The 15778-nt window shown below is 42.7% G+C and overlaps 1 protein-coding gene across 6 annotated transcripts in view; it reads left to right on the top strand.

Moving 5' to 3' along the window:
- Positions 1 to 567: 567 nt before the first annotated feature.
- Positions 568 to 15778, top strand: part of LOC140201648 (cell adhesion molecule CEACAM5-like) — a 107419-nt gene continuing 92208 nt past the window's right edge. For all 6 annotated transcript variants that reach the window (XM_072266097.1, XM_072266095.1, XM_072266096.1 and 3 more), the window contains exons 1-2: positions 568 to 674; positions 875 to 1192. In XM_072266097.1, coding sequence (XP_072122198.1) covers positions 623 to 674; positions 875 to 1192 — 370 coding nt within the window. In that variant the 5' untranslated portion in view covers positions 568 to 622. The remainder of the gene's footprint in view (positions 675 to 874; positions 1193 to 15778) is intronic.

Genomic DNA, 15778 nt, shown 5'->3' with positions numbered 1-15778 from the left:
AGTCCTCACTTCCTGGCCCCAACCACCGCGACGTTCAAAGTTCGCTGAGACAGAGAATGCAAAATTTTCACTGCCCTCTTTGAGTACAGACACCTCCATGTCTGCATTTTAATTGCATCTCACTCACTCAGAACCTTTTTACCCGGTTCTGGATATTCTCCCCCACCAAGTCATACCTACTCAGGATCTTACATAAAACGAATAAATCCTAAGCAATGCCAAATACGTTTGTAAGTAGCAGGGATGGGAATGTGTTTTAACACCACTGGTGCAGTGGGTGGTATAATAATAGGGTAGAACGAATTGTTAGCAGACTCAGGCAAAAACACCAACGGGGAAAAAAAATCAGAGTCTTAAATGACAGCGGTGCGTAAGGGTACGCGTTCGTGTGTGTGTGTGTGTGTGTGTGTGTGTGTGTGTGTGAGAGAGAGAGAGAGAGAGAGAGAGAGAGAGAGAGAGAGAGGTGTAAGCAAATTTGATTCGCTGGAAATTTGTCAACTGGGCGGGGCTCAGTCCAATGAACTGCTACTTCTGACGACTGTATCAAGTTACCCTGCCCAGAGACCAGGAAGTGCCGTTCTGTCTCCCAAGCGTAACAGATGATAGGAGCTGTTCTGTCGATATGGCGGTTTTGCCTTTCGCAGCGCTTGTTCTTTGTTTCTTCATACTTGCTGGTGAGGGTCTCTCGGACCATTAATGGTCAGAGAATCAACAGAGCGGTGGGTGGTTGTAGGAAGGAAGATTTGTTTTCAAGTGGCGTTCTCATTGATTTGAGTACAGATATTAAGTATCTGTGCTTATTGAGCTAAGTACACTTCTCCAGTCTATCCGGCTTTATCGCTTTATCCACTCTTTACGATTTTTCCTTCCTCAGGTGAGTCTCAGCAGTTTACGATAACGGTAGAGAACAGGCAAATCAATGCGTCTATCGGATCAGATGCACACTTTTCAGTGCAGCCGTCGAGCAACGTCAGCAGTGGAGGCTGGACTGTTAATGGAACATTAGTCGTCCGGTGGATCTATCAAACCGTATCTTTTGGTAATGAGTATACATCGCGGGCTGTGCTAATGACCTCCAGCGGGTCGTTACTGCTGAAGTCGGTGAAAATGATGGACAGTGGGGAATACCGTGTGAACATGGTTCCAGCCAGCGGTTTACAAAGCTCAGCGACCATCACTCTGAAAGTCTTTGGTAAGTGAGACGTTGATCTTGTTCGCGTATTTATTGTAAGGCTTTTATTTTTTCTTCTTTATTCCTGTGATGAATTAATAAAGTTTTTATCTTTACTATTCAACTTACTTTGTTACACTTAAAGTCACTAACGTCTTGAAGGTTTATCTTTAGTTGTTTGGGAAATGTTAGACAATTCATAGGATATCTCTGCCCTACGTTCACTGGAGATCTTGCCGGATAGGCGTCGGCTGGCTGGACAAACTAAGATCAAGGGTGCTTGTGGGTGTGGAACACGAGGCCGTGTGACCTCGCAAACAACAGAAATTCTGCAGATGCTGGAAATTCAAGCAACACACATAAACGTTGCTGGTGAACGCAGCAGGCCAAGCAGCATCTCTAGGAAGAGGTGCAGTCGACGTTTCAGGCCGAGACCTTTCGTCAGGACTAACTGAAGGAAGAGTGACCTCGTCTGGGCCCAACTTTCACCTCTCGCAGGATTACGCCAGTATACTAAAGGAAAAAAAAACAGGAATACACTGTGATACAGGAATTAATTCAAAATGTTCCCTTGTTTCCATTTAGTATTCCTTCAAGTAAACGTCGATGTGATGTCAATAATGTTCGGGCGTTACGGCATTCCTAGTCACAAACCGATTTAATTCATTCCAAGTTTGAATTCTTTAGTTGTGGGCAGTTTAAACCCAGTAATTCGCTAAAGCGTCTTGTAACTTCCAGGAACAGACTACTAATATTGACAGTGCTGGAAACTCAGTGCACTACATCTCTCTGGAACCCTGAACGATCGTTTGATTATCGACATATATGTAGATGTTCAGGATTAAAAGGCAATCCCGCGAAGAAATATAGAATAATTAATAGGAACATAGAGGTTGTGAAGAAGGTGTTCATAGAGGGTAAGGAGAATGTGCTTTGGCTCCTGATGGAAAAGTCAACCTGATCAGATATGATGTGTAATGATTCGCATGTTTAACTATTAAAATTGTTCCCGTTGCTGTTGGGATGGACAGAGTTCAGGTGAAGGATGCCCATTGGCTTTCAATGCAGTAGAGTTTCCAGAATACCTATTCAGCCACGTTAATGCTCCTGAAAAAAAATCTCATGATGCAGCTAGTGACATATAATTTGAGGTACAACGTCTTCAGGTTCTGCACAGCTATCTCCCATAACCACATAGAAAATTACCACATTTTTCTCGAGCGATGAAAAGACAAAATAATCCAGATGGCATAAATCTCAGTTAAAAAGTCAAACTTTCCAAAACATCAGCACACCAGGCAGAAGCTCTGACGAGAGGAATTTAATAGAACAGGGGTTCATATGGGTGACATTTCTTCGGATGCTGTTTTGAGAGATCAGGATGTTCTCAGCAGTCCATTGGCTCCCGTCCTGCCTTGGATTTGTGGTCCCAGCTCCTCCCGAAGGGGAAAACGTATACCCAGTCGCAATTTGATCATCATCACCTGACAAGGTAGATTTGTTCTAAAGTCTCCTGACTGAGCATAGAAACTATTATTTATTACTAAAGAAGTGATGCCCGCCGACACTGGACAGGGTCAGGAGTTCCAACTTAAGCTGTTAAATCAGACATTTTAACTTCAATGACTTTTCTGCAGACGAGATGTAAACAGAAGGCAATCGTTTTTGATTCAAGTTGTTCTAAATCACGAAGAACTATTCGCTATTTATTTATTTTTCTTTGTGGTAGCAGAATGGAATGGAGATTTCATTTGTTCCGAATTACATGGCAATGTCGTTGTTGACTATTAGGATCAATTTGTAATGTGTGTTGATTATACCTGCTTACCTTCCTTTATGTTACATCTTTCCAATATATGCTCAGAATTGAATACAGATGACACCTTCTTTGACAGATCTAGAGAACAATTTCCGCATTGTTAAAGTAAATAGTTACATGCTTTGAATCCCCCTTCAGGGTCTCTAGTTTTACTACCTCACATGTGAAAACAGCTATACCAGTACTGGTTACCAATATACACTCGTGTTCAAAAGCTGTACTCACGTTTCATTGTTACTTTGGAGCTACAATTTGGTAATTGAGTCAGGAACTTTGCATAGTTCAACATTAGGAGTTATGCTTGTTATAACAAAGTCAAACATTTACGTGGTTTTCTCTTTCCATCAGCAGAGAAGTTTACTATAGATTCATAAAGTCATACAGCACGGAAACTGGCAATAAACCATATCCATCCCATTTAGGACTTTACGAGCTTTAATATTCAGCAGGTTTCAATGAGTTCTCCCCTCAATTTTCTAAACTCCTTTGCCTACAGGCCCAGAGGCATCAAATATTCCTCACCCTCTTCATGAAGAATTCATGTGAAGAATTTTCTTCTTTTTTCTTTCAGCTGCACTGCCCAACAATTCCTCCAAGCAGGAAATTGTCATATAGACTAGAAAATGTACAGGACTTTAAATTACCACTACACAATAAAAAAGAAAAAAAATCAAGTTGCATGGCAACAAAGGCTATGTGTGTAGGAATATTTCTGCTATTGCCCAGATACGCATCTGCACAGCTCCACGGAACCAGTATTTGTGAACCTCCATTGGACCCTCTCAAACATCAGCACACAATTTCTCAGAAGAGGGGCCCAAAACTGCTCACGGTACGCCAGGTACTGTCTGACCAATACCTTACAAAGGAATTTGGGAGCCTCTGTATTACATCTTGGGTATGACAACACCATAAGACTATAAGATATAGGAGCAGAATTAAGCTATTTGGCCCATTGAGTCTGCTCCGCCATTTCATTATGGTTGACCTAATTTTCCTCTCTGGCCCATTCGCCTGCCTTCCCCATATGCTTTTATGCCCTGGCCAATCAAGCTTCTATCAACTTCTGCCTTAAATATACATAAAGACTTTACATCCACAGCTGCCTGTGGCAAAGAATTTCACAGATTTGCAACTCTCTGGCCTAATAAATCCCCCCTTTATCTCTTTTCTGAAGGAAGCCTTCTATTGTGAGGCTGTATCGTCTGATCTTAGACTCTCCCACTATAGAGAACATCCTCCTCCACATCCAATCTATCAACACCTTTCACCATTTGGCATGTTTCAATTAGGTAACCCCTCACACTTCTGAATTCCAGTGAGTACAGCCGCAGAGTCATCAAGAGCTCTTCATATGACAAGCCATTCAATCATTTTTGTGAACCTTCTTTGAGCCCTCTCTAGTGTCAGCACATCCTTTCTAAGATGAGGCATCAAAAACTACTCACAATGCTCTACGTGAGGCCTCACCAATGCTTTATAAAGTCTAAATACCACATCCTAGCTTTTATATAATACTGTAATTCTCTTGAAGTGAATGCTAACATTGCATTTGCCTTTCTCTCAATAGACTCAAGCTGCAAATTAACTTTTCAGGAATACTCCATAATAACTCCCAGGTCCCTTTGCACCTCAGTTCTTTCTATTTTCTTTCAACTTAGCAAATAGTCTACCCTTACATTTCTTCTACCAAAGTACATAATCATACAGTTCCAGACATTGTATTCCATCTACCGGTCCTTTTCCAATTCTCCTAATCTACCTAAGTCCTTCTGTAGCCTCTCTGTGTCCTCCAAACTACCTGCTCCTCCACCTTTCTTCATATTGCCAGCAATCTTCACATCAAAGCCATCAATTCTACCATCCAAATCATTGGCATATAATGTAAAATGACCCCCCTGAAATACCACTAGTGTCTGACAGCCAGCCAGAAAAGATTTCCTTCATTCTCACTCTTTGCCTCCTAACAATCAGCCACAGCTTCATCCATCCTTGAATCTTTCCTGTAATTCCATGTAATACCGATAATTTCCTTTCTTCAGCCTCACTCTCTTCTTGAAGAGTGGAGGGACATTTACAAATTTCCAGTCTTCCAGACCTATTCCAGAATCTAGTGATTCTTGAAAAATCATTGCTAATGCCACCGCAGTCTCTTCAGCAACCACTTTCAAAACAATGGGGTGTATGGTATCTGATCCAGATGACTTACCCACCCTCAGACATTTTGGTTTCCTAAGAACCATCGCCCTTGTTATGATATCTTCAGACTTTGCATGGTTCGTGACACCTAAAGCTTCCACTGTACTGCTGGTATCCTCAGCAGTGAGGACAGATGCAAAATACTATTCAGTTTGTCTGCTATTTAATTGCACCCCATTACTACTTCTCCATAATCATTTTCCAGCTGTCTGATATCCACTCTTGCCTCTCTTTTACACTTTATTTACTGGAAGAAATATTTGGTATTCTTTTTTGATATTATTGGCTAGCTTACTTTTGTATTTCATTCTTTCCTTCTTAATGACTTTTTAGTTGACTTCTTTTGGTTTTTAAAAAATCCCCAATCCTCTAACTTCAGAATATATTTTGCTCTCTTAGGTGCTATCTCTTTGGATTTTATGTTGGCTTTGTCTTCTCTTGTTAGCCACAGTCATGTCATCTTTCCTTTTCAATACTTCTTTCTCTTTGGATGTATGTATCCTGAGCTTCTGAATTCCTGCAATAATTTCCAGCCATTGCTGTTGTGCCATTATCGCAGCCAGTGCTCTTTTCCAGTCAATTCTCACCAACTCCTCTTTTGTGCCTCTGTGATACCCTTTACTCCACTGTAATACTGATACATCTACATTTCGCTTCTCCTTCTCAAATTTCAGGGTGAGTTCGATCTTATTGCGATCGCTTGCCCTTAAGGGTTCTTTTACCTGAAGCTCTTTAATCAATTCAGGTTCAAAACAACATCCAGTCCAGCATAGCTAGCGCTAAAGTCGGCTCACGAATAAACTGCTTTAAACTTCTATCTTGTAGGCACTAGAAATTTCAGCCCCTAGAATCCAGCACCAATCAGATTCTCCCAATATACCTGCATGCTGAAGCTCCCATGACTATTGTAACATTGGTCTTTTGGCATGTATATTCTGTCTCCCATTCGAATTTGTCAGTCACATCCTTACTATTGTTTGAGGGCTGTATATGACTCACGTGAGGGTTTTTTTTTCACCCTGAGCTCTATCCACAATGATCCAATACCTTTCAAACCCTGTTATCACCTGTGTGGCATTCCCCTCAACAATGATTACTCCATTTTGAGTACCTTTTGGGGGGAAGGTGATCTTACCGGGGAAGCAGCTGCAGTCGTGGCTCTGACACTGAGTTTGGCCCTGTGGCTTAGAAGTGTACGGAACCAATAAGGATGGCAGAAGTAAGGGGGATAGAAAGGCAATTCTGTAGACGTGAAAAGGAAATATAAATGGTAGTTTGCCTCGCAGGTGCCAGTGTCTGAGATTTTTCTGGGTACATCAACATCCTGAAAAAGGACGGTGAGCAGCCAGAAGTTGTGGTACATATTGGTACCAATGACATAGGAAGAAAAATGGAGGAGGTCATGAAAAAAGTGTACAGGGAGTTAGGAAAGAAGCTCAGAAGCAGGACCTCAAAGGCAGTAATCTCAGAAGGATTTTGGCAGACTAGCCAATAAAATAAAACAGGATAGCAATTTGTTTACTCAATTATATAAAGAGTCAAAGGGAAGTCAGAGTTGATATTGGACCACTAGAAAATGATGCTGGTGAAGTATTAATGAGGGATGAAGAAATGGCAGATGAACTTAATGTGTACTTTGCATCTGTTTTCACTATGGAAAACAGTAGCAGTGAGCCAGATGTCCATGAGTGTCGGGGAGCAGGATTGAGTACCATTGCTATTGCAAAGGAAAAAGACTGAGGCAAACTCAAAGGTCTTAAGGTGAATAAGTCACCTGAGCCAGACAGACTACATCCCAGACTCCTGAGAGAGGTTGCTGAAGAGGTAACGGATGCATTGGTCATGATCTTTCAAGAATCACTTGATTCTGGCATGGTCCTGGAGGATTGAAAGATTGTAAGTGTCACGCCACTCCTTAAGAAGGGAGGAAGTCAAAAGAAAGGGAATTATCGGCCAGATAGCCTGAGCTTAGTGGTTGGGAAAGTGTTGGATTCTATTATTAAGGATGACGTTTCGAGGTACTTGGAGACTAATGATAAAATAAGTCAAAGTTAGCATTGTTTCTGTAAAGGGAAATCTTGTCTGACCAACCTGTTAGAGTTCTTCAAGAAAGTAATAGGGTAGACAAAAGAGCCAGTAGATGTCATTTAATTGGATTTTCAGAAGGTGTTTGATAAGGTGCCACAGATAAAGCTGCTTAACAAGATAAAGTCCTATTGCATTACAGCAAAGATGCTGGCATGGATAGCAGATCAGCTGATAGGCAGGAGGCAGTGAGTGGGAATAAAAGGGTCCTTTTCTGGTTTGCTGCCAGTAATTAGTGTTGTTCCTCAGGGGTCAGTATTGGGCCCACTACTTTTCACATTCTGGATCATTTAGATAATGGAATTGATGGCTTTGTGGCAAAATTGGTGAATGGTACGAAGATAGGTGGAGAGGAAGGTAGTGCTGAGGAATGCGATTGCAGCAGGACTTAGACAAGCTGGAAGAATGGGCAAAAAAGTGGCAGATGGAATACAATGTTGAGAAATGTATGGTAACACATTTTGGTAAAATGAACAATAGTGCAGACTAATATCTATATGGGAAGAAGGTTCAAACCTCAATGGTGCAGAGATGTAAGAGTCCTTGTGCAAGACTCCAAGAAAGTTAGTTCACGGTTCAGTCTGTGGTAAACTAGGCAAATGCAATGTTGGCATTTGTGTCAAGAGGAATAAAATATAAAAGCAAGGAGATAATGCTGAGCTTTTGTAAGACACTAGTCAGGTCACACTTAGAATATTGTCACTCCATGCATTGTCTTTGGAGAGAGTCCAGAGGAGGTTCACAAGGAGAATGATTCTGGGAACGAAGGGGTTAACATATGAGGAGCATTTGGCAGTTCTGGGCCTGTATTCACTGCAATTTACAAGAATGCAGGGGGGAATCTCATTGACACTTACTGACTGCTGAAAGACCAGTTAGGGTGAATGTAGAGAGGAAGTTTCCTACTGTGGGGGACGACACTCTGAAACAGAGGCAGGAAGGAATTGTTTAGCCAAATGGTAGTAAATCTGTGGAATGCTCTGCCACAGACTGTGTAGTAGTCAAATACAGTTCGTGAGTATGCTTAAGACAGAAGTTGATCATTTCCTGATCAGTCAGGGCATCAAAGGTTGCGGCAAAAAGGCAGGTGTATGGGTTTGAGTGGGATCCGGGATCAGCCATGATGGAATGGCAAAGCAGACTAGATGGGCTCAATGGCCTAACTCTGCTACTATGTCTTATGGTCTTATGGACCCTGTGTCACCTCTTTCTAATGATTTGTTATCATTTCTAACCAACAGAACAATATCACACCCTATGCATTCCTACATGGAGCTTGACTTCTAGGTGTTCACTCACCTACTTCAGAATGCTGAAGAGTCAATCCTAGATATCCCTGACCCTTGCACCTAGGACGCAACATACAGTTCGGGAATCTCATTCTCGCCCACAGAACCTCCAGTCCGTTCTCCTAACTAAGGAATGCCTATCACCACAGTATGCCTCTTCTGCCCACCCCCACTGCCCCATTCCATTCTGAGTCACCGAGGCAGACAGTACCAGAGACTAAACTTTCCTTTGTTAGGTCAAACCCCCAACAGTATCCAAAGTATTCAGCCTCCCAAAAGTTCCGGAGTTCATCCAGTTCCAGCTTGAACTCCTTAATGTGGCTTGTTAGAAGCTGAAGCTGGACACACTTCTCACAGTTGCAATCATCAGGGCCACTGGAGGTCTCTCTGCCTTCTCATATCCCACAAGAGGAGCATTTCACTCTCTGCCTGGCACCTCTACTGTCCTAACTGAATAGTTATAAAGAAGAAGAGGAAAAAAAAATGAGTTTCTCTTTCTTTTGCTTTCTCTGAGAGAAGCCTCTCTTCGAGGAAGCCTCAAAGAGCTAAAGCCTTTAGATCACCACACTGACTATGTCCACTCAGGCAACAGCCGCTGTGATGATGACCGCTGTGCATGTCCCTGCCTTCCTATAATTTGCCCTTTCTAATAAATCCCAAACTCTGATTGGTCAAAGGTAAAAGATTTATTATGGTGTCACGACCCACTCCTGTCTTTTTTCCATAGGTAGTGGACCTGATTGAGTCCCCTCCTCTACAAATGTCTGGTGTCGAGATCAGCTACTAATCAAAGCTCTAATCCTCTTGAAATATATTATATTCTAATCCTCTAGAATGTTTGCCAACATTATATTTGTTTTCCTTACCATGGACTCAACCCGCAAGATGACCATACCTGCACCAAATGTGATGAGCTACAGCTCCTCAGAGAACGTTAAGGAAATGGCACTACATCTCGATCACCCTCAATCATGTGGGAGACTGAAGAAGCAAAAGATAGTAGCTACATCAAGGTAGTCACTCATAGGTTGCAGGAGGCAGCTAACTGTGTGACTGTCAGAAAAAGGAAGGGAAATGGGCAGCCACTGCAAAGTAACTTTGTGGCCACTCCCCTCAATACTTTGGAAACATTGAGGTGGGAAATATGCCAGTGGGGAGCTGTAGTGACCAGGTCTCTGGCACTGGATTAGGTACTGGGCTTTCAAAGAGAAGAGAGGTGAATAGGATTTGTGTGGTGATAGGAGTTTCCATAGTCAGAGGAATAGAAACAAATTTCCAAGGGTGCGAAAGAGACACCTGGATGTTATGTTGCCTCCTAGCTGCCAAGGTCAGAGATGTCTTTATCAGGTCCATGTTACACTACAAGGGGCATGTGAGCTGCCTGAACTCCTGGTACATATTGCCATCAATGACTTAGGTAGGAAAGGTAAAGAGGGACCGAAGAAAGATTTTAGGGAGCTTGGTATAAAGTGGAAAAGAAGGACCTCCAGGGTAGTAACCTCTCGATTGCTGTCTATGCTATGCGCTGGTGAGGGTAAGGATTGGATAATTTGGCAGGTGACTGCATGTCTGATGAGCTGGTGCAGGGTGAGATGAGGTCACATTTCTTGATCACTGGAATTTCTTCTGGGAAGTGTACAACCTCAACAAAAGGGATGGGCTACAACTGAATCCGAGGGGGAAGAATATACCTTTGTCAGGTTTGCTATAGTTGTTCGGGAGAGTTTAAACTAACTTTGTAGGGGTTTGGGAATCGGTGTGATAGGGCTGAGGATGGGCAATCAGTTTACTGACACAGTGTGTAGACTGCCAGATGATAGGGCAAAATTGCAGACAATGGGCTGAGTTGCAATGTAAAAGGAGGACAAAATCAAAAGGGTGATGAATGCAGGATTTGAAGGTGTTACATTGGGATGCATGCAGTATGCGAAATAAGGTAGATGAACTCGTTGCACAGTTACAGATTACAATGTATGACCTTGTGGACCTCTCTGAATCATGGCTAAAAGAAGATTGTAGCTGGAACCTTAATGTTCAAGAATACTCATTATATCGAAAGGAAAGGCAAGTAGGCAGAGGGTCTGTTGGTAAAGCATGAAATCAAATAATTAGAAAGAGGTGACAGAGGACCAGATGGTGTAGGTCATTGTGGGAGAAGCTGAGAAACTGCAAGGGTAAAAAGCTACTGATGGGGGTTACATACATTGCTCCAAACTGTAACAAAGAAGAGGTTTACACATTACAAAGGGAAATAGAAAATGTATGTCAAAGGGCAATGTTGCATTAGTCATGGAAGATTTCAATATGAATGCAGATGGGGAAAATCAGGTTGGTCCTAGAGTCTAAGAGGGGGAATTTTTAGAATGCTTACATGAAGACTATTTAGAGCAGCTTATGGTAGAGCCCACTATGGGATCGGCTATTCTGAAATGGCTGTTGTGCAACAAATCAGTTTTGATTAGAGATCTTAATGTAGGGAACCCTTATGAAGCTGTGATCGTAATATAAAAAAAAAATTCACTCTGCAATTTGCAAAGGAGAAACAGTCAGATATAAGAGTATTACAGTGGAGTAAAGAGAATTACAGAGGGATGAGCTAGCCAAAGGGAATAAAGGGAATTACAGAGAGAGGAGCTGACCAAAATTGTTTAGAAGTAAATATGAGCCGGGATGATTGTTGTGCAGCAATGGCTGAAGTTTCTAGTAGCAATTTGGAAAGTGCAACTCAAAGAAGAAGATGCATTTGAACATCAGGATAACACAATGTGGCTGACAAGAGAAGTCAAAACCAATGTAAAAGCCAAACAGAGAGCATGTAAGAGAGCAAACTTTAGTGGGACATTAGAGGATAGGAAAGCTTTTAAAAATGAACAGAAGGTAATTTAAGAAGTCATAAAGAAGGAAAAGATGGAACAGAAAGTTAAGCTTCCTAATAACTTTAGAGAGAAGAGCAAATGTTCTTTAGATGTGTGATGTGTTAAGGAAATGTGAGAGCAAGTATCAGACCTTTGGAAAATGATGCTGGAGAGGTAGTAATGAGGACATGGAAATAGCAGACAAACTGAATATGTACTTTGCATCAGCCTTCACTGTGGAAGACACTGCAGTCTGCCAGAAGTTCGAGACTGTCAGGGAACGGAAGTTGCCATTGCGAGCAAGAAGGTACTTCAGAAACTGAAAGTTCTGAATGTAGAAAAGTCACCTGAATCAGATGGGCTACACCCAAAGGTTCTGAAGGAAGTAGATGAAGAGCTTGTGGAGGCATTAGTGCTGATTTTTCATGGATCAATGGATTCTAGCATGGTTCCTGGGGAGTAGAGAATCACAAATATCAGTCCATTCTTCAGGAAGGGATAGTCGCAGAAGACAGGGTATTAAAGTCCAGTTAGACTGACCTCAGAGTTTGGAAAGATGTTGGAGTCTATTGTTGAGGATGTGGTTTTGGGTTTCTTGGAGGCATATGATAAAATAAGCCAACGTCAGCATGGATTCCATACTGCCTGGTAAATCCATTGGAATCCTTTGAAGAAGTAACAAGCAGGACGCTGTGCACTTGGATTTTCAGAGGGGCTTTAACAAGGTGCCACACATGAGGCTGCTTAACGTGTTAAGAGGCTATGGTAGTAAAGGAAAGGATAGGGTGTTGGCTGATTGGCAGGAGATAAATGTTGAAATAAAGGGAGCTTTTTCCTACTAAAGGTGTAGCTATGGGCACCCGCATGGGTCCTAGCTATGCCTGCCTTTTTGTTGGCTTTGTGGAACAATCTATGTTTCAAATCTATTCTGGTATCTGTCCCCCACTTTTCCTTCGCTACATCGATGACTGCATTGGCGCTGCTTCCTGCATGCATGCTAAGCTCGTTGACATTATTAACTTTGCCTCCTATTTTCACCCTGCTCTCAAGTTTACCTGGTCCATTTCCGACACCTCCCTCCCCTTTCTAGATCTTTCTGAATCTATCTCTGGAGACAGCTTATCTACTGATGTCTACTATAAGCCTACTGACTCTCACAGCTATCTGGACTATTCCTCTTCTCAATCTGTCTCTTGCAAAAATGCCATCCCCTTCTCGCAATTCCTCCGTCTCCGCCGCATCTGCTCTCAGGATGAGGCTTTTCATTCCAGGACGAGGGAGATGTCCTCCTTTTTTAAAGAAAAGGGCTTCCCTTCCTCCACCATCAACTCTGCTCTCAAATCCATCTCCCCCATTTCACGCACATCTGCTCTCACTCCATCTTCCCGCCACCCCACTAGGAATAGGGTTCCCCTGGTCCTCACCTACCACCCCACCAGCCTCCGGGACCTACATATTATTCTCTGTAACTTCCACCACTAAGCACATCTTTCCTCCCCCCCCCCACCCCCCGGCTCTGCTTTCTGCAGGGATCACTCCCTATGCAACTCCCTTGTCCATTCATGCCCCCCATCCCTCCCCACTTATCTCCCTCCTGGCACTTATCCTTGTAAGCAGAACAAGTGCTACACATGCCATAGACTTCCTCCCTTACCACCATTCAGGGTCCCAAACAGTCCTTCCAGGTGAGGCGACACGACCTGTAAGTCGGCTGGGGTGATATACTGCATCAGGTGCTCCCGATGTGGCCTTCTATATATTGGCGAGACCCGACGCAGACTGGGAGATCATTTTGCTGAAGACCTATGCTCTGTCCACCAGAGAAAGCAGGATCTCCCAGTGGCCACACATTTTAATTCCACATCCCATTCCCATTCTGACATGTCTATCCACGGCCTCCTCTACTGTAAAGATGAAGCCACACTCAGGTCAGGGGAACACCTTATATTCCGTCTGGGTAGCCTCCAACCTGATGGCATGAACACTGACTTCTCTAACTTCCTCTAATGCCCCACCTCCCCATCGTACCCCATCTGTTATTTATTTATATACACACATTCTTTCTCTCACTCTCCTTTTTCTCCCTCTGTCCCTCTGACTATACCCCTTGCCCATCCTCTGGTCTTTTCCCCCCCTCCCACTTTCCCTCCTCCCTGGGCCTCCTGTCCCATGATCCTCTCATATTCCTTTTGCCAATCACCTGTCCAGCTCTTGGCTCCATCCCTCCCCCTCCTGTCTTCTCCTATCATTGCAGATCTCCCCCTCCCCCTCCCACTTTCAAATCTCTTACTAGCTCTTCCTTCAGTTAGTCCTGACGAAGGGTCTCAGCCCGAAACGTCGACTGTAGCTCTTCCTAGAGATGCTGCCTGGCCTGCTCCGTTCACCAGCAACCTTGCTGTGTGTTGCTTGAATTTCCAGCATCTGCAGAATTCCTCATGTTGGAGCTTTTTCCAGCTGGCTGCTGGTGACTAATTGTGTTCATTGGGGTCCGTGTGGGGACAGCTTCTTTTTTTCATTTCTGTCAATGACTTTGATGGCTTTGTGTCCAAGTGTGCAGAAGATACAACGGTAGGTGGAGAGACAGGTAGTCTTCATGAAGCGGAGAGGCTACAGAAGGACTTAAACAGGTTAGGAGAATGTGCAAAGAATTGGCTGTTGGAATAGTGTCAGGAAGTGTATTGTCATGCATATAAAGTAGAAGAAATAAAGGCAGAGATAATTTTGTAAATTGAGAGAAAATTCAAATTTATGAGGAGCAAAGGGACTTGGGAGTCCCTGTGCAAGATGTCCTAAAGGTTAATTTGCAGGTTGAGCCAGTGGTAAGGAAGGCAAATAGGATGCTGCCCTTCATTTCAAAAGGATTAGAATATAAAAGCAATAATGTAGCATTAAGTCTTTAATATATGCCTCATTTGGAGTATTCTGAGTGGTTCTGGGCACCTTATCTATGAAAGGATGTGCTGATATTAGAGATGGTTCAAAGGAGGCTCTCAAAAATGATTGCAGGATTAAAGGGTGTATCATATGAGGAGAATTTGATGGCTCTGGATCTGTACTCACAGGAATTCTGAAGAATGAGGAAGGAATTTCATTGAAACCTATTGAATGTTGAAAGGTCATGACAGAGTAGATATGCAATGGATGTTTCCTATGGTGGGGGGATGTGTGTCTAAAACCAGAGGACACTGCCTCTGAATACAGGCGAGTCTACTTAGAACAGAGATGAGGAGGAGTTTCATTAAGCAAATAGTGGTGAATCTGTGGAATTCATTGCCACAGCAGTGGTGGAGGCCAAGTCATTAGGTATGATGGGGGTTGAGAGATTTTTGATTAGTGAAGGCATAAAGGGATATGGGGCTAAGGCAGGTGATTATGGTTGAAAGGGAAACGGATCAGACATGACGAAATGGTGGAGCAGAATTAATTGGCCAAGTGGTCTCATGTTGCTCCTATCTCTTATGGTTTAATGGACTTATGATCTTTCGGGAATCCTGCACAAGAACTCACAAGTATGGTTGTATCACTGATTTTTGAATTTTCTCTCAATTTGGAAAATAGTTTACACCTTTATTCTCTCTACCAAACTGCATGACCAGATACTTCCTTATATTATATTCCATCTGCCACTTCTTTCACCAATCTTCCAATCTATCTCAGTACATCTGCAGACTCCCTGCTTCCTCAACAGTACTTTTCTTTGTATAATCTGCAAAGCAATTAGTTCTGTCTTCTCAATAATTTAAGAATAATACAAAAAGAACCAGATACAACACTGATCCCTGTGGAACATCAATGGCAGCCTACCAGAATAGGTTGCATTAATTCACACTCCTTACAGCCTGGTAGTCATCCAAGCGTCTATCCATGTTAATATATTTTCCAATAATACCTTGGGAGCTTATCATGTATAGCAATCTCGTGTGTGGCAACTTGTTAAAAGCCTTCAAAAATCTATATAAACAACATCCACCAGCTCTCCTTTGTTTACCCTACCTGTTGTTTTCTCAAAGAATTCCAGATTTGTCAGGCAAAATACCTCCTTGAAGAAACTATGCTAGCTTTGGCCTACTTTATCATGTCCATCAAGCACCCCAATACCTCATCCTTAATCATTGTCTCCAACATCTTCCCATCCAGCTAAGTCAGGATAGTAGGTCTACAATTTCAAGCCTTCTGCCTCCCTCTGTTTTAGACAGTAAAATGACATTTGCAATTTTCCAACAGTCCACAGTTATTCCAGAAACTAATAATTCTTGAAAATGTGACCTGCACAAAAAGGTTGGGTTGCACTTGAATCCCAGGGGGACCAAAATCCTGGCAGGGAGGCCTGTTAAGGCTATTGGGGAGAGTTTAAAATAGA

The sequence above is a fragment of the Mobula birostris genome, chromosome 8 (genome assembly GCF_030028105.1).
Source record: "Mobula birostris isolate sMobBir1 chromosome 8, sMobBir1.hap1, whole genome shotgun sequence".
Lineage (NCBI taxonomy): Eukaryota > Metazoa > Chordata > Chondrichthyes > Myliobatiformes > Myliobatidae > Mobula > Mobula birostris.
Note: the sequence above shows the minus strand (reverse complement) of the source record. Positions and strands in the feature narration are given on the sequence as shown.